This window comes from Cucurbitaria berberidis, assembly GCF_010015615.1.
Source record: "Cucurbitaria berberidis CBS 394.84 unplaced genomic scaffold K460scaffold_3, whole genome shotgun sequence".
Lineage (NCBI taxonomy): Eukaryota > Fungi > Ascomycota > Dothideomycetes > Pleosporales > Cucurbitariaceae > Cucurbitaria > Cucurbitaria berberidis.
The window spans coordinates 2,699,434-2,722,235 of record NW_024468937.1 but is presented as its reverse complement, the minus strand read 5'-3'; the positions used below and the strand labels follow the sequence as shown (position 1 = coordinate 2,722,235).

The window sequence follows — 22,802 nt, the reverse complement described above, 5'->3', positions numbered from 1 at the left end:
AAGTAAATTAAGTTTTTTTATTATTATATTGCGCTATGCGCCTGCCTTAGGTATTATTATAACTTTTTTATAATTATATAGTATATAAATAAAAAATACTGTAATAGCTGCAAAAGCAAGCTAATTATATAAATTTTAAAAGTTTTTATTAAGCAGCATATTACTATTTATAACTAATAAATTTATAAAATTACTATTTAGGCAGTTATTAATAATAATGCTTATATTTAGGGCTTATCTAAAATTATATACAGAAAAAGTAAATTAGTTAGCTTAAAAGAAGTTTTTATTAAAGATATCTTTATTAAATGCGTTGTTATTATTAATATTATAGAGTTTTATAAAAATACTGCTTTTTGTAAATATTTTAAATTTAATTTTATGCCCCTTGTATTCTAGATTATAAGTAATAATAAATATTATATAACTATAGCTATAGCTATTAGGTTCTTTATAAACTGTATATGCAGCTTTTTTTTTAGCAATAAAAATATTATTTTTTATTTTTATTATACAAGTCTTTGCAGATGCATACGCATATAAATATTTTATTATTATATATTATAAATATAAATAATTTTCTATGCAGTTTTATTTAAAAGCTTTATAAAATGCACAAATACTAAGTTTAAAGTAATTAAAATCTTTATTAGAGTAATAAGCTGTCTATATAGTATTATTATTACTATAGCATTTATAAAAAATGCTATTACTTATATAATATAAGTAGAAAATAGCTTAATTATACTTATATTTTTTATAAGCATAGTTATTGCAAAAATTATTATTTTTATTAGCAAAAGCTATGTATATATTACTATTTATAATATATATATTGCATAAATATTAACTATTGTATTATAATAGTTTAAGTATTTATATATTTATACAGTTTTGCTTTAAATAGTTTTAATATATAGCGTATTATTATTTTTTAAGTAGTATTTGCTGCATGTGTATTTGCACTAATATATAGTTTAAATATTTATTAATTATAATATAATAGTTATATAAAGATTTTATGTATATTAAAGCCTTCGCAATTCTTTTGCATTATTTATAAAAATTTTAAATATACTGCTGTTTTTCTATTATAAATAGAATGCACTTAATAATTTTTTTAATATATAAATTGTATTTTATATTATTACCTAAGGTTAAGCATTTCTTTTATTATTTAAAATAGTAAGTATAAATATTATTAATAAGCTTAGTAATTTTAAGTAGTTTAAATAAATTATATTTTTTATTATTACTACTATTTACTAAGCTATAACTATCCTTATCTAAAAATTATTATAGTTTTAGAAATATTTTTTAAAGCATAGAATTAATAGGTAGTTTATAGCTAGCTATAGCAATATTGCTATTACTAAACTAAAGCTATAAGTTAGGGATAACATTTTTAAGCAGAGCATTATTGCTGTTATTAAAAAAGCTAAATAAACTATTTTTATTGCTTTTATTAGTAAAATTAATAGTTGCATTTTTATCTAGGAAGGTGCTATTATCTTTATTAGTAAAGTTAATAATTATATATATTTATATAAGTATATTTAATAACTACGCAGTATTATTAAAATATTATATAATTAGTTACAGGTTAGATATAATATTATAAAGTAATTAGTCTATAGAATAATTTTTAAAAGTGTATATTCTTAGAATTTAGAAAAAGTCTATTTATCTATTTAAAAAATAAAATTTTATAACTTAAATAGGTTTAAAGTATAAGCTTATACTTAGCAGTTACTTTTTTTTTATTTAAAATTAGGTTGCCTATTAGTAATCAGGCGTATAAAAGTAAAGTAAAATAATAATAAAAATAAAAAGAAGTATATTTAAATATTATTTGCGCGCTATTTTTTAAAACTATATTAATAGTGCTAGTATATATACTAGTAATAAGTCTAGTTTATCTAGAAAACAATTTTAGTATTGCTAGTAGCAATAGCTAGTTTAAGTAATATGCGTAAAATTATATATATATATTATTTTTTATACTTGCTCTGCAAAGTTTTTATTATTAAAAAATTTATTTATAAAAGTAGATAGTGCAAAAAAATAGTTATTAAAAGTAAATATAGCTTTATTATTGCTATTGCTATTATTGTTGCTATCTAAGTTAAGTGCTGTATTTAGTACTTAAACAGGCTTTTATAGTATATAGTTATTAATATGCTAACTATAAAAATAAATATTATTTATACTAGTTGTATTATTAATGCGAGCTATAAAAATATGTTTAACTTATTTAATATTAAAATACTAAATTTAGCAAATGTTTTTGCTATTTATGTATAAAAAATATACAATATAATTTTATAAAAAATAAAATTTTTATTAAGTAGTAATAGTAATGTAAAGTTTAAAAAGTATAGTAATATAAATTTATACTTTTTATATATTATTTTTACTAAAATTAGGCTTTTTGCTATAAAAAGTTTTATAAAAAGTTTTTTTATTTTATAGCGCTTTTATAAAAGCTTAGTTTTTCTTATTAATAGCTTCTTAAATAGTATATGTTTAAAGGCTTTTTAGTAAAGTAGCACTACGCAGTATTTCTTTAGTATAATTAATAATAAATTTAATTATATTAAAAAAAGGCGCAAAGTTTTTAATTATAGCTAAAAAATATTTGTATTGTGGCATACTACAATGCGCATTCAAATAGAAAAGGCAGGCGTTAACTTATAGTTAGTAGAATATACAATTTATATTTTTAGTATTTTATTGCAAGCTAGTATTAGTGCTTTTTTTTTTCTTTACTTATTTAAACTATAATATAGCTTTACTGCTAAAAATATTTATTACGTACTAACTTATTATACTATATTTTTTTTCTTAATTATAAGCTTAGTCTTTTTAAGCTTTAATATTTTTTTTTAAGCTTTAATACCCCCCCTTAATACTAAATATTATAGTATTAAGTATTATTTGCTATTTTACTTTTTTTTTTTTTCTTATTTGCCTATCGCCTAATGCGCTGCTTAAGTATTAAGCTTTTTTTATATACACTTTACTACTAAACTAATAGCTGCAATTATAAATAGCTATTTGTAAAATGCTAGGCTTTTATTTACTATAATATTATTTACTGCTTTAGTATTAAATATTACTTGCTAGCTTTAAAGTAAAGGCAGCTTTAATATAATAGTAGTATAGTAAAAGCTTAGGCCTAATACTTTTTTAGAAGAAAATATATATAAACTACTTTTTTTTTTTTAATTATTTTTTTTTTTATTTTTTTATTCCCTAAGCTTTTTTTAACAATTTACTACTTTACTATAGCTACTGTTAATTATTGTGGCATACTACGATGCGCATTTGAATAGAAGAGGCAGGCGTTAACCTGTAGTTAGTAGGACGTGCAATTTATATTTTCTAGTATTTTATTGTAAGCTGGTATCGGTGCTTTTCTTTTTTTTTACTTATTTAAACTACAATACAGCCTTGCTGCCAAGGATATCTATTATATGCTAACTTACTACACTACATTATGCTTTAGGCAGCACTGCAATAAGTGCTTTTAGTAAAAATAGCAGTAGTAATAATAATAGTAATAATTATTAGCTTTTTTATCCTTGCAGCTATTACTTTGCTAATAGTAGTAATAAAAAAAACTTTTTTTAAACTTATAACTTACGCTTAGCTAAAAACTATTTTTTTAAGTAGTATAAGTTTTTTTATATTAATACTTAGTTATAAGCTTATTTTGCGTAGTAAAAAGCTAAAAGTAGTAATAAGTAATTTTTAACTTTATTTGCGCACTAGCTTATTTTTTTTAATAGCTAGTAGCTTAAAATATTAATTTTAGCTTTTACTTTTAACTTTTTATAGTTTATTAAGATGATATTAAAAGCTACTTGTTTCTAGCGTTTATTTGCTTTACTAGCGCTATTTTAAATATTTAGCAGTTTTTTAGAATAAGTACTACTTATAAATACTATAATTTTAATATTAAAGCAAGTAAAATATGCTTTCTTTTTTATACTAATAGTTTTTTGCTAATTTTACTAATTATTTAATAAATAGTTGCTAGCAACTAAGTCTACCTTGCTAATAATTATTATACTTATTACTTAAGTACTAGGGCTAGCTATACTTTTAATAGCTATACGCAATTTTACTATTAAAGCTACTTTTTTAATTATAGAACCTGTAATAAATATGCTTTTAATAGCAATATTATTTATTATAGCTTTTATAGTAAATTTCTAATTTTTACTTAAAAATTTTTTTTGCTAACTTTTAATACTAAATTGCTTTTCTATAAATGCTATTAGTACTGCTCTTACTTTTGTAAAAATTACTACTACTTATAGCTAAAGTTATTTTAAGTATTTTAGCTTTTTTAGTTTATAAAGTTTTTAAGCTTATAATTGTACTATAAGCTTAGTATTTATAAATTTAAATAATTTACGTAGCCTGCGTAGCTTTTATAGCCTAACTTTTTTTCTTGTTTAGTTTAGCAGTTTAAATACTTTTTAAGGCGGCAGCAGTAAGGGCAAAAGCTATAATAATATTTTTAATTTTTAAGTTAGTAGTATTTTTTAGGCCTAGCAAATATAAGTAGATTAAATAATAATAGGCAGTTAGCATAGATTAAGCTGCCTATTTAAAAAATTTTAAAAATTAGTTTTTAGATATACTGCTAGCACTTAAAGCTTTTATTTTCTTTAATAGCCTACTAATAAATTTTTTTTTTTTTTTTTTTTTTTTTTAATTTTTTTATAATTTTTTTAACTTTTTTTTTCTACTTGCGTAATTTTACTTTAACTTATTTTTAGTATTTACAATTGCTTTTTTTTTCTTTATTATTCTAAAAATATTATTTTATAAAATTTTATTAATAGCTTTTTAAGGCGCATTATTAGACTTTTAATTTAAAATATATAAACTTATTAGAATATAGCCCTTTAGCAAAAGCTTGTTATTTTTAAATAATAAAGTTTTAGTATTTATAATAAGAAGTATTAGTAGTAGTAGTTTTTTAAGTGCCTATAAAGTACTTAAAATTAGTATTACTATCTGAAATTTTTTAGTTTTTAAATATAATTTTAGTCTTCCTGCTAAAATTTTAGCTTTAAGCATTTTTAGTATTTTTTTAAATTTTTTTAGCTTATTAGCTTAAGTAGTGCTTGCAAATATTACTCTATTTAGATTTTTAAGCTAATAATAGCTTTTATCTAGGTTTATAGTACTTATTTAGTAAAATCCTAGCTACTTTTTAGTAAGCTTTTAATTTAAGCTTTTATTAATAGCTTTTATTATATTTTAAATTAATACTAACTTGCCTTTTTGCAAAGCAATTAGCACTTTTTTTTTTTTATTTTAATTTTTAATTACTTTTCTATAAAGCTTTTTTATATAATTAACTATTTTTTTTAAATTTTTTTATTAAAATTATAGCTAAGTAGCTTAAACTGCAAGCAAATTAGTATAACTTTCTATTACTAACTATAGCAGACTCTGCTAAGTAGGTACTATAAGTTTTATTAAAAGTATAAAGTTCTAGCTAAAAACTAATTACACAAGAAAATATTTAAAAAAATATTATAATAATATACGCTTAGCCTAGGTAACTACTGCTAAATTATTTATTTAAAAACTAGTTAGCTTTGCTAAAGCATAAATATAGCTTTAATATTTTTTTTTAATAAGGCTTTAAGCTTTTAAATTATACGCAGAAGCTTATATGCAGTAAATTTTAAAAAAAGTAGCAAGCGCTTTAATTACTAACTTATTTTTAGTACTTTTATTAATAAAAAACTTTTATAATACTCTCTACTTATAGCAGATTTTTTTAAAAATAAATTAAATTATAATTTTTAAATTTGTAGTATAAACCGCACAAGCTTTAAACTATTCTAAAAAGTATTTACAGGCAATTAATAAGTAAGTTTTTTTTTTAACTTTTAATATAAATATAATATTAATAGTTTACTATATCTATAATACTTAAAAGTATATTATATTAAGCTCTACTTTTTTTTTAACTTTTTTAATTAATTAATATTTTTTACAAAGGCTGAATTGCTTCGCTACTTGCTAATACATTCTTTTTTACTAGTATTACTAGTTAATTGCTCTAAATATAGTTTAAATACTTTTATATTTTAGTTACTTATATATTTCTTAAATTAGCGCTACTTGCGTTTTAGGCTTATTAAGTACTTTTTATACTAGTATTGCTTTAGTAGCCTTTCTAAATAAGTACCTTTTTTAAATAAAAAAGTAAATTACTTTTTTAGTTTAAATTTAAAGTATTTTGCTTTATATACAAGTTAGGCGTTCTAATATTTAAAAAAAAACTGCTATTTTTTTTAAGTTTTTATTGTACTCCTTAACTAAGTATTATAGTTTAATTAAGCTTTTAGCTATATAAACTTTTTTATACCTTTTTAAAATTTAATTAATAAAAAGCTTTAAGTTATTTTTATTTTTTAAAAAGGGCTTTTAGTTTTTTAGTTAAAAATACTTTAAAAATATATTAAAAATAATATTTTTCTTGCCTAGTACGTAAATAATATTAAAATTCTACTAAAAAATTATTGCAAGCTATTAGTTTATTACAAAGCTAGAAAAGTCTAATAAAGATTAGTTTAATTAAGCAATTAGGACTTTTGTATTTATTTTAATAATAAATTAGTAGCTATATAGATAGAACTAAAATGCTTTTAGCACTTAAACTAAAGCTTTGCACTTTAGCTTTATTAAATACTATTAAAATTCTGCTTCTAATTATAAAGTACTATTAAATTTAATTAAGTATTACTATTTATTAGCTCTAACTTGCTTTAAGTGCGCTTTTCTACTAATATTTAAAATATTTACTTTAAAGTATATTACTTTTTTTTTATAGTTTATTGCTACTAGCGCAGAAAGCTAAGTAATTATGCTTTTAATTAACTATATTGCCTTTTATTAGCTTTTTTTCTAGCTCTATTTAGCGTTTTTTTAAAGTAACTTAAAAAGCGGCTTAGCTTTTAAAAAAAAATAAAAAATTTACTGCTAATAATATACTGCAATTTTAACAAACTATTAAACTTCTTTTACTATTTAGCATTTAGGCTAGTTTAGTATTTTTAAAACTTTATTATTACTAAGATATTAACTTTGCTAGTCTATTTTATATTTAACTATAATTATTTTTAATACTTTTTACTAAAATTTTATAGCTAATACTGTCGCTTTAGCTTAAACTATATTAATAAGTATTTAGTTTACTTACTGTGCATACTTAAAAATAAATTAATAAATTTTATTTAATACTTTTTTATTATTATACTTTAACTTTAGGCTAGCTACTTTTATATTATTAATAAAAGGCACTATATTTAGGAAGTAGTTTTTAAAAATTTTTATAATAGTGCGAATAAATATAGCAATTAAATTTATAGCTTTTTATAGTAAAGTGTACTGCTTTATAAACTTAATTAAAGTCTAGAATGCTATAATATTTTAGCTAGCTAAATATAATTTAATCTAGTTATATTCTAAAAATAAGTTAAAGTATAAATATATTGCCTTTTTAGCAAATTTTTTTAAAAATTTATTAGCAGAAAATAGAATGTACGCATTTCTTTTAGTAATAGTATTATATTGCTAGGTATTATTAATTAATTAAAAGTTTATTGCTTTAGTAGGATTCTTAACTTTAAGTACTAGAAAATATAAATTTTTATACTAGCTATTGCTGCGCTTAAGTATTTTTTAGTTTAGCTTTATTTTTATTATATTAATAATAATTAGTTTAAGCTTTTTAAGGCACTAAAAGCTTTTTACCTGCTACGCTTTATAAAGTATAGTTTAAATTTTATATAATAGCTAAATATTTTAATATATTATTAATATATTTTTAAAGTTTTAAGCTAGCGCATCTTTTTGCTAAAATATTAGACTTTAAAGTAGTTAAATTTTATTTAGCAGTAAGTTTTTTTTTATATTTATTTTTACTAGCTATTTAGCTATTAACTAATGCCCTTGCAGGAAGCTTACTGTCTTTTTTTTAAAAATATAATTATATAAACTTAAGTCTAGGCCTTTTAATAATACTTTTTTAATATATTATATAATAGCTTTTTTTTTCTAATTTTCTTTTCTAAGCTTTATTAGCTAATCTAGTTAGAGTATATTAATAAGCTAAACTTTATTACTTACTTTTTTGTATAAAGTATTTACTTCTTTTAAACTTTTTTTACTTTTTAATTAGTGCTATTTTTAACTTTTTAGCTTTTTAAAAGACTTTTAAAAATCTTTTTTTATTTTTTTATATTTTTTATTAATATTTTTAATTTTAAAGAAATCTTAATACTTTTAAACTTAGATTTTTAGGCAATTTTTTATTAAGTATATTTTTTTAGTAGGTATATTTTTTACTTTTTTCTTTTTTTGTTAATTATAATTAAATTAGCTATTAAAGCTAGATTGCACTTTATAAATAAAATTTCTTTTTGCCTATTAAAGGACTTAATATAATATATAGTGCGGCTAAAAATATTAAAGTAAATTTAAAGCTAGGCAGTTAAATACTAAAAAGTACTAAGTAGAATTGCTTTTTTTAACTTTTGCACTACCTAAAAATGCGTTAAAATTAGTACTTTACTAACTATAATTAGTATTTTATATGCAGTACTAATAAAAAAATCTATATTTTTATTTATAGTAATTATTTTTTGCTAAAGCTTAATTAGTAGTTTTTTTTAGTTAAATTTAGTAATATACATATTAAAAGCTCTTGCAGTAGATAGTTTTATTATATTTAGCTATAAGCCTGTATTAATTAAGGCTTAATTTATGCTTTTATATAAAAATATTTAATATGTAGGAAGCTGACTTTTAATTAATAGCTTATAGTATTAGCTTTTAATTTTTAATTAAAAGTTAGATAGTAGCTACAACTGCTTTTTAATATATTTATCTTTTTTATTTTTTACTTTATAATTTTAAAAGTTATAAATTTTATTTACTTTTTTAATACTTTTTAATTGCTTTTGCTATTTATAACTAAGCTTTAAGCATAGCTGTTTAAGTATTTTTTTAGTAATTACTTTTTTAAATTTTTTTTTACTTTTAATTGTAAAAGTCTTTCTTAAGCTTAATTTTTAGTTAAATATTTTCTAAAAACTCTTTCTTATTAACTTTTTTTTTTTAATATTTATAGTTTCTTTTAAACTATACTTAAAAATTTAAAATTTAATAATAGGTTTTTGCAAATCTTTAATAGCTTTACTAATAGCTACTATTATAGCTAAAGTAGCTAGTAAATCTACTTATTAAAGTTTTTTTACTTTTTAATTAAGTATTATTTAGGCTATTACGTTTAGAAACGTGTTCCGCGCTATAATTACTAAATTTTTAGTAATTAGTATTTAAATTTACTATAATTTTTTTTATATTTTTATTATAGGTAGCAGAAAAGTTTCTAAGCTTATAGTTGCACTCTAACTATTTTTTATAGCTAGTAAAGTTATATTTGCTTTAAAGCGTTTTTATAATAAATTTATTTAAGTATTTTTTATCTGTACTTTAAGTACTTCTATAATAGGCCTATATTAGAAAAGCTTATCTTCTAAATTTTTTTTAATTAATAGGAAAATTTAGTTATATAGCTTATTGCTTTTTATTTTTAGAGCTATAACTACTATAAGTTTTTTTTTAGTAACCTAATTGTTCTTCTAATACTACTCTGCTATAGTTTTTTAAATTTTTTTATTTTTTATTTTTACTGTGTATAAATTAAGCTTAGTATTATATACTTTTTTAGTTTGCAATACTATTTCTAGAAATATTATAGCTTTTTAAAGTGCTATTATCTGCTAAGCTAGCATATTTTTATTATTATCTGCTTTAATATTATAGCTTTTTCTACTAGCTAAAAAGCAAGTAATTTTAATTGCTTTTCTATTAGCTTTAAACTAGCTTAAAAAAATAAATTTAATAGGCCTTTTTAGCTGCTTATTAGTAACCTAAAATTAGTTTTTTAGCAACTATAGTACTTACTATAATATTTTGCTATTAAAAGCTTTTAAAATAAACTTTTTACTTAAAAAAATACTTTATATATTAGTTAAATAAAGTTTAAAATAGTATTTGGCCTAAACCTAGCTACCTAGTATTTTTTTAAATTTAGTATAAAACTACTAATTTTTTTTTAGTAATTTTAAATTAGGGCAATTTGCTATTATATATTTTTTTTTTTATAGTAGTAATACTTTATTATAGTTTACTTTCTGCTTCCTATTATTACAATTCTAGCTTAAGGATTAACTGTAAGTAAGTAAATAAACTAAAAGCTTTTATTATTTTTTTTAAAAAGCTTTTATAATTTTTATTATAGTTTAAGTACTAGCTGCTTATAAGCTTTTATATAATTTTTGCTTAATACTAATATTTTTTTTATATTTAAATTATTATTTGCAAAGAAGTTAAACTTATTTATAATAAATATTAGCTTTTTAAAGCTTTAAATAAAATTAGCTATAGCAGAATTAACTTTTATTTTAATTAGCTTTGCAGGTGTAAGTAAATAAAAAACGCCTAATATAGTAGCTTTTAAAGCTACTTTAATTAGAAGTATTAATTTTTTTAGAATTTTTATATTTTTTTAGGCTAGTATTCTGCTTACTGCGCTGTAATTAGTAGTAAAAGTATTTAGTTTTTTTTTTTACTTTTAGTACTCCTAAACAAACTTATAAATTTTTTTAATTTTAAAAATTAATATATTTTTAAATTAAAAATAATTTTTTTTCTGCATATAGTGCATTACTTTATTTATATTTTTTTAGGCTAGTTTTTAAAAGAAAAAATAGCTTTTTTTAATTTTTATAACTTATTTTTAGAGCTAAGCTGCTAAGAAGTACATAATAAAGTTCTAATAGTATTTAATAATTTTAATTATAGGCTAGCGCTTCTAAACTTTACTTATATAATTTTTAATAAAAGCTTAAGTGCTTTTTTTTTAGCTTTTATTTTAGCCTGTATAAAAATTCTGCAACTTTTACTAGTATTTAGCTTAGCTTTTTTTTTTATTTTTATAACTTAGAAGCTTTTAGATAAATACTTTATATTAAATTTTATAAAAATATAAAAGCTGCATTTTCTAAGTACTCTTGCTTTATAATACCTAATTAGCTTTAAAATTATATTTTTTTAAAAATTTTATAATATTATGCCTTTTAAACTTTAGCGTATTTATATTAGTAAATTTAAATTAGCTTTTATACTTAAAACTTATTTCCTGCAAAAAATGCAATAGAATATTAGTACTAATTATATTATTTGCTTTAAATAATTAACTTGCCTTAAATTATTAGGGGTTTTAATAATATATTAGTAATAAAATAAATTTTATTATTTTATTTTTTAAATATAGATTGTAATTGTAATTTTAGCTTTGCGCAAAATACTTAAGTAAATTAAAATAATTGCTAATAGCTTTTTAAATAAAACTGCTTTAAATTTTTATAATAGTAGTATTTTTTATTTCTTACTTAAGTAAAGTATTTTTTTTATACTATGCGCTAATTACTACTTTAAATAATAAGCTGCTTTAGCTAAAAGTATTAATTAATACTTATTTAAAAATTAGTTTTGTAAAAGATGCTTTTTAAATTTTTTTTTAAAGTATAATTATAAGCAAGTTACTATAAGCTTTTTATAAAAACTTGCTTTGCTTTTACTGCACAAAAAGCCTTTAAATAAAAAGTAACTACTTTAGCTACTATTTTAATAAGTTTTTAGAATTAGCTTAATACTTAATTTTATTTAATTTTAAGTACTAATAATTTTGCGCTAAAGTTTTCTTGCTTTAAAATTTTTTAATTTTTTTATAAATTTTTTTTTTTTTTTTATTTTACTAATAAATTGTTGTGCGCCTTTTAGTTAAATTATTAAAAATATAGCATACTACAATGCGCATTTAAATAGAAAAAGCAGATATTAATTTATAATTAGTAAAATATATAATTTATATTTCTAGTATTTTATTGCAAGCTAGTATTAGTGCTTTTTTTTTTTTCTACTTATCTAAACTACAATACAGCCTTGCTGCTAAGGATATCTATTACGTGCTAACTTACTATACTACAGTATATAATTTAATAAAAGTATTTAATTGCGCTAACTATATAGTAGGTATATAAAATACTAAATTTAATAGTAATACTTTTACTATTATAAAAGGCCTAAATAAAGTATTATAAAAACTTATTATTGCATTGCATGCAAATAATAAGTTTGCTATATTTTATAAATATGTAAATAATAAGCGTAGTAAAAAGTTTTATAATTTTATTTTTAGTAATAAACAGAATAACCTAAGTAAATTAAGTAGTATTATTAATAAAAAATAATATATACTTTTTACTTTTTAGGCCTAGAATAAAGTATAGTTTTTATATATTTATAGTAATAAGTTGCTTAAACTTTTTATAATAATAGCAGGCTAAATTGTAAGAAATCTTGTAAAGTGCGCAAATAGTATAATAAATAAAATAAATATTTTTAATTTTAGCTTTAATTTATATATTTATAACTTTAAATTTTTTACTTACTTTAAGTAGTATTTACATGCTATTAAAGCTTAAATAACTAAAATAGCAATATTCTAACTAAATTAAATTATTAAAATTAATAGTAGCAGTAGTAACAGGAAGCGCAAATAAGCGCTAAAACTAAAATATATAAATATTTATTTAAAAGTAAAGCAGAGCATATATAAATTTTACTTTAATATTTTTTCTGTATATTTTTATAGCAGCGCCTGTAATTATAGTAATAAAATTTAATTATATAAAAAATAATAGGGACAGCAGGTTATAGCATGCCTAAAAAGCATATTATATATTATATAATTTAAAAATAATAAATTTGCTATTTATATTAGTAATAATAAACTTAATATTGCTTATACTAATAATATTAAATTAGGATTTTTATTTATATCTTTTAATAGTTTCTCTGCAGGGCTTAAGCTTAGAAAAAAAAAAAAAATTATTAGTAATATAATAAAAAGTACTACTATTATAAATTTAATAATTAAAAAAAATTAGTAGTATTAAAACTATATATATAATTTATATAAATAATTTATTAATTTTATTTAAATTTTATATATTTTAGCTATTGCTATTTGTAATAGCCTTTCTTGCACCTATTTCTAGCCTATATCTATAGTTTTATTATATATTAAATATAAAAGAATAGTTAAAAGTAAAATATATATATTTAAAATTTAAAATATAAAAAAAATTAAAATTAAAATTATTAGTTGCTATTGCGATCATGCGTTTAAAATAAAAATTATTAATAATAGTAAAATTAAAATTATAATTTTTACTTATATTTTTAGTATTTTTAGTATTTTTAGTATTTTATTACTTTTTGTAATAGGTAGTTTTAATATATTTAAATTTATTATATTTAGTGCACTTAAAGGTGTTAGGCTTACTAATATAGTAATAAATTTTAATAGTATAGCTAGTATAATTATAGTAACTGTATATAGGGCTGTTGCTTGTATTGCAGTTACTATTTTTATTATTATTATTATTATTATTTTTACCTTTTCTATTGCTATTGCTCTTGCTATTGCTATTAGTATAAATATTAGTAGTAGTATTATTAAATTTATTTTTAGTAGCATTTTAGGCATTTTTGTAATTATTAGCATACTTAGTAATAAAATTTTAATAGTTTATTTATATTTTTTAAATAATAATTTTTTTTTTAAAGTAAAAAAAGTCCTAAATCTTAATAAAAGTATAGTACTATTATAAAAAAAAAATTTTATTAATTTTATAAATTAGAATAGTATAAGTAAAAAAGCTTTTAGCAGTATTAATATTTTTATAATAGTATTTAAAATTAGCAAGGAATAAGCAAATAGCAGAAAAATTTATAAGTATAAAAGCATTTAGCTTTGCTTTAGTGCAGTAAATAATAACTAAATTTAAAGTTTAGTATATTTTAGTAATATTAGCCTAGGCTATATAAAGCTTTTTTTTTTATTTATTATTAAATTTGTCCTAAATATAGTCTTTTATAGTATTTTTAAAAAAATAAAAAGTAGTAAATAACTTTTTACAATACTTATTATAAAATTAAAGCTTAAGCTTATAAATTTTAAGCTTAGCTTTATACTTAAATTAGGTAGTATTATTATTATTACTAAGCAAAGTAATAATGCTAAAAAAAAAGTATTAACTTTTAAAAAATAATATTATAGCTTTAGATGCAGTTTTAGTGCGCAGAAAAATAAATTTAATAAGCTTAAAATGCTAAACTATAAAGCTATTATAGTAGTTAAATAAGCTTTATTAAGCAGCAACTTTCTTAAAAATATACTTTTATTTATAAAAATTATTAAAACTAGTTAATTTAATAAAATTTTTACTAAGCGCCTGCTTAGTATTAACTATAAATAAAAATATATTTAATATTATACTATACTTAATATAATAGTGCTTTAGTAAGTTAAATAAACGCAGTAATTTTTAAGTAATATAGTAATTAAGCAACTTAAGTAAGTTAATATAAATATTATAATTTTAAAATTAATTTTATAATTAAAAAGTAACTAATATAGTCGCGCAATAGTAGCGCAGAAAAAATATAATTTATTATAGCTAAACTGCGCGCAAGTGCGCAAAAAAGTTTATAATTTATAAAATTAAAAAAAAATAATTATATTAATAATAGTTTATATATAAGGGGAAGCTATATTTATATACAGAAGGGAATAAAATTAAAGTAAGCTAGTTTATGTAGGGACTAGCTTGTTGGGCACATGATGAATCATGTGTTGGGAATCCAAACTAACACCTTTCCCCCATGTTCTTGGTCTGACCATCACACCACTCACTCAGGGCAAAATCATACCCTTTGTCTAGATTGCGCATGCCGTGTTCATAGAGGATCTTCCGGGCGCCGCCCTGCGTTACGGCGTATGCGAGCGTGCAGAGGGTACGGTAGGAGCGGTGGTATATTCGTGTGTGAGGTGGGTAGATGGAGGAAATCGAGTCTAGCGGCGCCAGGTGTGAGGGCCTCAGATCTGAAGAATTGGGCACTGTTGGATCGTGCGACAGCATGAAGCGGTCGGCGACTTGGGGCAGCGATGTTGGAGAGGAGACCTGGTGCGGTGGAAGGGAGGTGCCACAATGTCCTAACCAAATGATGTCCCAGTCACGGCCGTAGGGGTCTGAAGATGCTGGCTCATTGGAGATAGGTAAGCGGGCCGTAGAGCGTTTTGCGAGCTCGATGGCATCTAAGACTGGATCCGCATGAGACGGATTCTCCGTAGCTGGAACATGGGCCTGACCTCCTGTATCAAATTGCGCGATCATTCCAGGTAATCTTCTACTCACAATCCCAAAATCTGCCAACTGCCCCCGCACTCTTTCATCCCAGTCCACATCATCCTCCAGTATTAATGCCGTACTCAGGTTCCGTTCCACAACCCTAGAACGTGTCAGCACTTGTTCTTCCTTAGATATTTTCAAGACGCAAGGTTCACTACGCACAATCGTAGAGCATTCATATGCGCTCTCCAACTTCCCACATTACCCTTCGGCATCTGCCTATGATTGCCCGACGGAAAAGCCTTTTCATTGATCTGTGATGCATTGATCCCGTTGATCCATTCCAGAGACAGGCCGGTGTGGGCAGCTGCGAGCGTAATCGAGTCGCGACGGTCGGTGCGCCAAGGCAAATTTATGACGAGGATCTTCTCAAACTATGTGACAAACGTGAGGAGAGGTTGCTTGTAGACACGGAGATGATGTGGACTTACACCAAGGGTTGAGTTTCTTATGTCATTCTGGCCAGAACATGAATACTGTCCGTGTCGACACGCTGCGCTCCGACCGTTGATGCTAGAGTTGAGAAGAAGAAGAAAGAGAGTGATTGAGCACAAGGCGACCAGAAAACAAACGCGGCCATGGCTTTGTGATGGCATGCTGTGTTGTCTGGGCCATGAGCATGCTGTTAGAGACGTAGCCTAGCATGAAATGGGGGGATTCAAAAGAAAAAGTCTACATTCTGAACACCAATGCGTGAAACTTGATATGAGGTAATAAATAATATCCATAGTTGGCATAATTGCATCACCAACATGGTGAATCCAAAACCTTGGAACCAGGGACCTTAATGTACGTTGCAGCATGTGCAGTCCTACGATAGTGCAGGAAGTCCGGCTAAACAGTATTCCCATTGGGCCAAGTATACACTTCGCCGGGATATAGAGTTGTTCGTGGAGGGTAAATGTGCGGGTGTTATACGTCAAACGAAGATCTGCCGACCCTATACGACATAGCGACCAGACACCGGTTTAAGAGACGATGTAGAGAACCAAGAGCCTCCCCAAGCCACGGCACGACCAAGGTTGCGATGAGTAGTCCGGCATCTATGCCGCGTAGATTGGCCGCGCAATGAAAGAATGTAGTCAGCTGTTAGTAGGAACCAACCTCACAGGTTCAGCGCAGAATTGGCGAGCTGCATACGTCGTCCAAAGCCACCGTATATCCACCCTATAGCATCTGCCATATCATTGTGGTACGGCTTCCAATCTGTGTACCGTCAGCCTTATATCCTGCTCCTCAAATCGTGCAGCTCGGCCCCACTTAATCAACAAAGTAAACGTCACATACCTTCCGGCGCAAAGCTACCTACCTTACCCTTCAACTCCTCCCACGTCCTCTTCTCACTCAACCCTAGTTGCACAGCTCTAGCCCTCTGGCCTCTCCTCGCTACTACCCTCACCTCGCCTTTCGTATCCTGTTCCGGCCCAGCAATACGCCAGTTCTCAATGACCTCATGTCCCGGTTTCGCCGCCCAAGGCTGCATGATTCGTCCATCTTCCGTCTTGTCCTCACCAGTAGCTTTATCCTGCTTATGCGGCACGATAAACATCTTGACCTCCGCGCCAGACTCTTCCCCATCCCTTTCTCGGATCAGCGCATCCCAGGTCTCTGGCTGCGCTAGGCGTTTGCGCCGGTGATCGTAGCCTGACGCGATGAAGTCCGTGCATGGAGTGATGTAGGTGAGTTCTTTCCAGGCGTCGCTTTGAAGGAGTGCTTCGATGTCAAAATACGTGGTTACATCGCGCCAGCCGTCGCCCATGCCGAAACCGTGCCAGCAGTCATCCACAACTAGCGTGTCCAAGCAAAGACCGGGAAGTAGGGCGAGGGCGTTGGCGGCGTAGTACGTAGGATAGTACTCTGAACGGCCAGACGCGTATAGTGGAAACGGAAAGGCGCGCACTCGAATGTGGCGGATGCGTGTTACTACGCTTTGATCGACGGAGAGTAGTGTGTCCAACAAGTTTTCCGTACCTCGGAAATGGAGTGTACAGTTGAGTGGGAGGTGGCGCCAGGCCTCGGCAAGGACTTGACGGCAGGTGAGTAGAAGCGCAGTGCGATTCAACGACTCGGCGTTGTTGTTTGGGGCGCTGGAGTGTCCAAATCCATGTCGAATATGGTAGCCGCTGAAGAGGAATTCGTAGATTAGTTCGCGGAGTTCAACCGGGATGGTCAAGAGGTTTGGCGCGTCCATTGTGTAGTTGGATGAGCTATGGAGCCAGCGATTGACCTGGGAAGGAGGGAGCATTACAAGTCTTTCGCAAGGGGAACAGTGTGAAGAATAGATGTAGATGGAGATGTAGAAGTAGTACTTGTCTAGAATCTTGCTTGTTGCGTGTGGTAGCCCGTAGAGTAGCACAATGTGATCTCTCCCTAGATGATAAGCAAGACGTCAGATCTCGCCCTCTCGACGCTGACGCAGTTACTCATCCATTCGACGACAGCGGAATGCGCGGGATATAAAACTAACTTCGCATCTTCCGCCCTATATTGCGACATGATTGTGCAATTGGCTGCCCTGGCGGTAAGATGACGTGAACAGCACGCTAGATACGTGAGCGCAGGGCAGATCGGTCCCATGCTCAGCAAGACGCAAACGGTCGAGAGATAACGATCTTGCGCTTGCCATTAGCTGCTCGTATGCTGCATGTACCAAGCTACGAATGATGCAAAGTTTAGGATAGTTTCGATCTCTCAAATGCGATGCACGCTAGTATGCTGTGAAATGATCTCTGGTTGCTATGAATGGGCATGCTTGTTCTGGGTATCGTCGATGCTCGCTCAAACTTCTGATCTACTCTAAGAAAACTCTGTGTTCCTCCAACACTTCCGTGTCTCAGCCTATTTTCAGTCTGATTTTGACCGTCCGCGACTTCTTTGTTGCTCCTCGCGCAGCTTCTTCTGCTGCCATTGCCATTCAACCAGCACAGGCAGGAACTGCCACAGATCAAATTCAGGCCAAAGACACTTGAGAAACACAATGGAAGTGTTCTCATGGCACTGCCACAGCATGAAGTCGCTCAGCCGCTCAACACCAGAAGTACGAACTAACAGATCGAGTGGTGGGGCGTCAGCTGTCATCATGTGGTCGTTCAGGGTCTGAGCACCGATTGTCTCCGGGTCTAGGAACGTAGGCTCTTGCGATTCGTCCTTTTCGGGTGGGTTGATCGCTGTTGAGGTTGATGAGGATCGCTCATCCTCAGCCTGCGCCGTTGCTTTCGGCGAGGGTGAAGCCGATCGCGACTCGGGCTGCTCAACTCTGCTTTCCGTGTCCTCCTCGAGCATTTGTTTCCGGATGGTTTGGGCAATATGCGACTCAGAGAATGTGCGTTTCGAAGGTGTTGGAAGGTTGTGTATTGGGGTGGAATACGTCTCGACGGTCTTCATGACAGCGGTTGTGATTTCGTGGCGCGATGTGTAGGGGAAGCAAACGTTCAGTACAGCTCTGATTGGTGTCAGTATACGCTTTCTGAATCATGAAAACCCTTACTTCTTGTTGTGTGCAGTCATTGCAACGGCCTTGTCAACAGCTTGGAGGACATCCGGACTGATGAGTTCACGCTGGCCTAGTACTCGAACAGATGCGCCGTATCGATCTAGGAGAGCCCCATGCTCAGCCAATTGCTGGAGCTTGACCTTCGCCATGGACATCAGCGCATCGACCTCGTGTTTCGAGCGCTTGAAGTTCTCTATGCTGAATGCGTAAATAGTCACGACCTTGACGCCAGTCTTGTAGCAGACTTCCAATATCTAGCAAGTGAGTTAGCATAGCGGGAAGAATAATAGAATGGCCTTTGACGTACTCGTGCCAGCGACTCAAACCCCAAGTTATGCCCTTCTACAGTCTCAATGTGGTGATTCCGCGCAAACCGCCTGTTCCCGTCCATAACGAACGCAACATGCTGTGGGATAGGACCCTGCTTAAGAGACCCAATGAGGAGCTCCCGTAACTGTCTGACTGTCCATGCCACTGGAGGCGAGGTCGCGAACCACTTGTGTATGCGGGAGTCGTGGAGGGAGCCCATGTTAAGTGTTGAGGTACTTCGTCTAGGAAATGTAAGGACACTGGAATCGCGAAAATGGCGGTAATGAGTGTAATGCACTGTATACTGCAATGCGCTTGAACGTAATTATAAAACAGAGGTTCATGGACCGAGCGACATGTCTGTATAAGAATTGCGGTCAATGGCAAGATGCTACGTAACAGCCCAAGGCGCAGTGAGCCCTGACGCACTTACCAAGAAAAGCACAAGAAGCCTCGGGGGTCTTCATGCGCTAACCTTGGAAGCGTGCCGGGTTCCAGCATGACTAAGCTCGGCGCGGCTCTACCTTCGCTTCCAATCGTTTGAATCTTCAACCTTTACCACCCGCAAGCCTCTTTGCCGCGTCATCAGAGCTGGTCTCCTATACGTGTGCCTGCTCTTCGATACTGTTGTATTTGTCTCTTTGGTAATGCCTCCATGGCTGAAGTGGCGCAGAGTAACGTAGTTGAGCTCGCCGAGCAGCTCGCGGAGGGCTTTGCAGCCTTGAGTGGGGAATACGAAGCCTTCTTTCATCAGCAGAAGCAGCTCGAAAGCAAGCTGTCGTGGGCTAAGCAACAGGTATGCGATAAGCTTTCTCACTACTCCTCCCTTCTATGATGAAACACTTTAGCTCTAGACCTGCAGCTGCTTCGCGGCTTTGACAGAAAACAACCACAGCGTAGCCTGAGTTCGATCTTGCCTTTGACTTTACCATCTCCCACTTTGGCATGCCCACACTAACAAGTGGCAGTACCTTGACCTCTTGAAACGGTTCACTCCAACATCGCTTTCGCAGGATCACCTCACCTTCCTCCAAGACCTAGAGCGCGTTGGAGATGAGCAACCCAAACTACGACTGAACCTTGTGGATCAGCTAGCACAAAGCGATGACGTGGAGCGGAAGAGTCGAGCCGTAGTCATCAGGAAGGCCGAAGAAGCTGCTATCAAGCTGCATGCTCCCGCCAGCGAACCTGGCGTGAAGATTTGGAGCGGCCCATTGGCCGATGAGCCAAGGGTGCTACCTGATATACAGACGGAGGTTGCCAAGTCCCCTTTGGAAAAGGACTTCACAACGCCGGGAACCCCTAGTAAACTAGGATGCCCCTTTGCATCGACTAGTGGCCGAGGCAGCCCATTAGCTACACCACGTAGTTCGACTTCACGATTGAGTTTGCGAGGCAGGAGGTCAAAGCGCCCGTCTTTTACCGACCCAATCCGCGCGGAGATTTGCAGCAACGATCTCGCCTTGGAAACGCCTTCAGTGGCTGCTTCCGGGTCTGCCGCTGTCTGCCCGATCCGATTTCTCGACCAGCACGACCCTGAAGAGGTTGCCAAGTACTTTGAGAAGCACAAGCACGAGCTACCACGTAGCCACGAGGTGTGCATCACTCGCTTCCAGAGTAATCATGAGAGCATAGAACAACTTGACCGAAAATATGGCAACTTGGCCAACATGATTCAAGGATTAGGCCAGAAGCACCAGGCATGGCTTCCAGAAGACCCAGAAGACGCTATCGAAGAAGAGCCCGAGCTTGAGGAAAACCCTGACCCGGATGCTAAGGCAGACGCCAAGGTCCAGAAGTGGGCTACAGCTGTTTCGGCAAGTCTACACGGTGGTACGCCATCTGAAATAGAAGAGCCAGAAGAACAGCTTATGGACGAGATAAGGACAACGCACTTTGACCGGCCGTTCAAAGAGGTTAGGGTCGGAGAGTCACCGAGCCGACCGTGGGGCATCACGATCCCGTCCAAATATACTAACGCAGAAAGCTCATCTTCGGTGGGTTCCGCTGCGACTGCGTCCCCGCAGTTTCCACTTGATACTGCCCGGCCGGTTGGCGAGACGCCACAAAAGTCCGGTAAATGCCCTTTCGATCACCTTGCTATGGGGAAGATGCCCGAGCAGCAGACTCCGCGACCAGCTCCACACCCGCAATTAAAGCCTGCGCCCTCGGTGTTTCCTCTACCGCCTTCAGAACTTCCACCACAACCACAGCCACCGGCCCAAGAACAACCAAGTCGAGAACAAGAAGCTCCCAAGGTAGTCCCGCAAATGATTTTCAATGGTCCAGTCTTCCTTGGCTATCCTCCAGATCAGTTGATTGCTCTATTGCAGAACAGTAATCTTGGAGCTGCAATGCGGTGAGCGTAGCGCTACTGATACATTTTTCATTCGAAGGGGCCATTTGATCTGAGGTACTGTATTTTAATCTGAAGGTAGGCTCTGAAACTGCTTCTTTGAGCATCTGTTACTGCTGGCCTTTTCGCATGTCTTGTGCTCTGTCCCGCACACGCTTATCCCTCGTCTCAATTGTCGTACTCTAGTCGACTCTTGAAGGCTTGCATGCCGGTACTGACTCATCCGAATCTGTGCTTTTGCGAGGTGTTTGCCTCAATCTGGTTACTACATGGCGGTGCCATGGCCATCTTCAGCCCTCTAACAGGCTCACTTCTGCTTGAGGTCTGCCATCCATGTCCGCACGCCTTTAGCACTATCGTGTGCGGCACGGAATACTAAGTGACTGTCAGTTGCCTGCAAGAAGGGGCATTTCAGTCTTGACTCACGCTGCCGTTCGTTTTCGTCCAGGCCTCTCATGAAGTCGGCGCCCTCGCCCAGGGCGCCTCGCGGGTTGTGCGCTTGATCAGCTATGACGGCCGCTCTGGTTTTGAAAGTCTGCTTATCATGAGCTTGAAACACTTGTGGCGAGGAGGATACACAACGTACATCACTTAAAACCTCAATCATCTCCTCCTCCTCGAATAGCTCAAGGATCCTGGCACCAAGATTGTAAAAGTGCGGTGCCAGTGCGCGGAGATCGACGGTTCGTGGGTCAGCTTTCAGTGCGTTCAAGACGCGTGGAGACAGTGCTGAAGGTGGGTCAAGGGTCACGAGGGAGGACGTATTTAGACTCTGACTGTCGATAGTTAATATATATGTCTGCATCCCATTGAGCTGAGTTGAATTGCAGTTTTGTGATTACCTTAGTGCGAGCATCTCGCCCAACCAGAGAGGCAGCTCAACTTTGGAGCCCTCCTTGATGTCGCCGCTCATATTGCCCTCGAGGTAGCCCAAACCGGGGACGGTGAGCTCGAAGGTGCATGGTACTTTCTGAGCATCGGTGAGGATGGCATCAACATCGTAGTAGGAGCTCATTTTGACCTATAGGAGTTGATTAGGCAACTACTTAATGATGATGAGATGTCGTGCAAGTCGTGAAACCGTGGTGCAAGCGCAGAGAAGGTTGGAGATGACGGCTACCCGACGCAACAGACAGACGTGTCGCGTGTTGTGCCCACCAGCCCGTATATCGGGACGAATATGGGGACGAATATGCAAGGAGACGAAGATATGAAACAAATAAAACCCCATAAGAATAGACGCGGAACTGAACAGAAAGACGCAGACACAAAGAGAGGCTGA

At 30.5% G+C, this 22,802-nt stretch overlaps 5 protein-coding genes across 5 annotated transcripts; 1 reads left to right on the top strand and 4 right to left on the bottom strand.

The window, feature by feature from the left end:
- Window positions 1–14,819: 14,819 nt before the first annotated feature.
- Window positions 14,820–15,958, bottom strand: K460DRAFT_285805 (glycosyltransferase family 25 protein; the record flags this gene model as incomplete). Its single annotated transcript, XM_040928844.1, has 3 exons — window positions 14,820–15,462; window positions 15,525–15,736; window positions 15,794–15,958. 3 exons carry the CDS (start codon window positions 15,956–15,958, stop codon window positions 14,820–14,822), a joined length of 1,020 nt encoding a protein of 339 aa, XP_040788023.1.
- A 509-nt stretch (window positions 15,959–16,467) lies between these two features.
- On the bottom strand, window positions 16,468–17,553 carry K460DRAFT_355277 (uncharacterized protein; the record flags this gene model as incomplete). The annotated part of the gene is made up of 2 exons (XM_040931867.1): window positions 16,468–16,568; window positions 16,650–17,553. The coding sequence occupies 2 exons, from the start codon at window positions 17,551–17,553 to the stop codon at window positions 16,468–16,470; spliced, it is 1,005 nt and encodes a 334-aa protein (XP_040788022.1).
- Window positions 17,554–18,046: 493 nt separating this feature from the next.
- Window positions 18,047–19,593, bottom strand: K460DRAFT_385970 (undecaprenyl diphosphate synthase family protein-like protein). Its single transcript, XM_040935564.1, has 3 exons — window positions 19,163–19,593; window positions 18,850–19,109; window positions 18,047–18,804 (listed from the first exon to the last, which is right to left on the bottom strand). Exons 1-3 carry the CDS (start codon window positions 19,382–19,384, stop codon window positions 18,207–18,209), a joined length of 1,080 nt encoding a protein of 359 aa, XP_040788021.1. The 5' UTR covers window positions 19,385–19,593; the 3' UTR covers window positions 18,047–18,206.
- Window positions 19,594–19,725: 132 nt separating this feature from the next.
- K460DRAFT_366336 (uncharacterized protein) lies at window positions 19,726–21,825 on the top strand. Its single transcript, XM_040933349.1, has 2 exons — window positions 19,726–19,960; window positions 20,133–21,825. The coding sequence occupies exons 1-2, from the start codon at window positions 19,820–19,822 to the stop codon at window positions 21,525–21,527; spliced, it is 1,536 nt and encodes a 511-aa protein (XP_040788020.1). The 5' UTR covers window positions 19,726–19,819; the 3' UTR covers window positions 21,528–21,825.
- A 2-nt stretch (window positions 21,826–21,827) lies between these two features.
- K460DRAFT_376875 (DNA replication complex GINS protein PSF3) lies at window positions 21,828–22,535 on the bottom strand (the record flags this gene model as incomplete). The annotated part of the gene is made up of 4 exons (XM_040934927.1): window positions 21,828–21,895; window positions 21,947–22,055; window positions 22,107–22,296; window positions 22,363–22,535. The coding sequence occupies 4 exons, from the start codon at window positions 22,533–22,535 to the stop codon at window positions 21,828–21,830; spliced, it is 540 nt and encodes a 179-aa protein (XP_040788019.1).
- Between the last annotated feature and the right edge of the window lie 267 nt (window positions 22,536–22,802).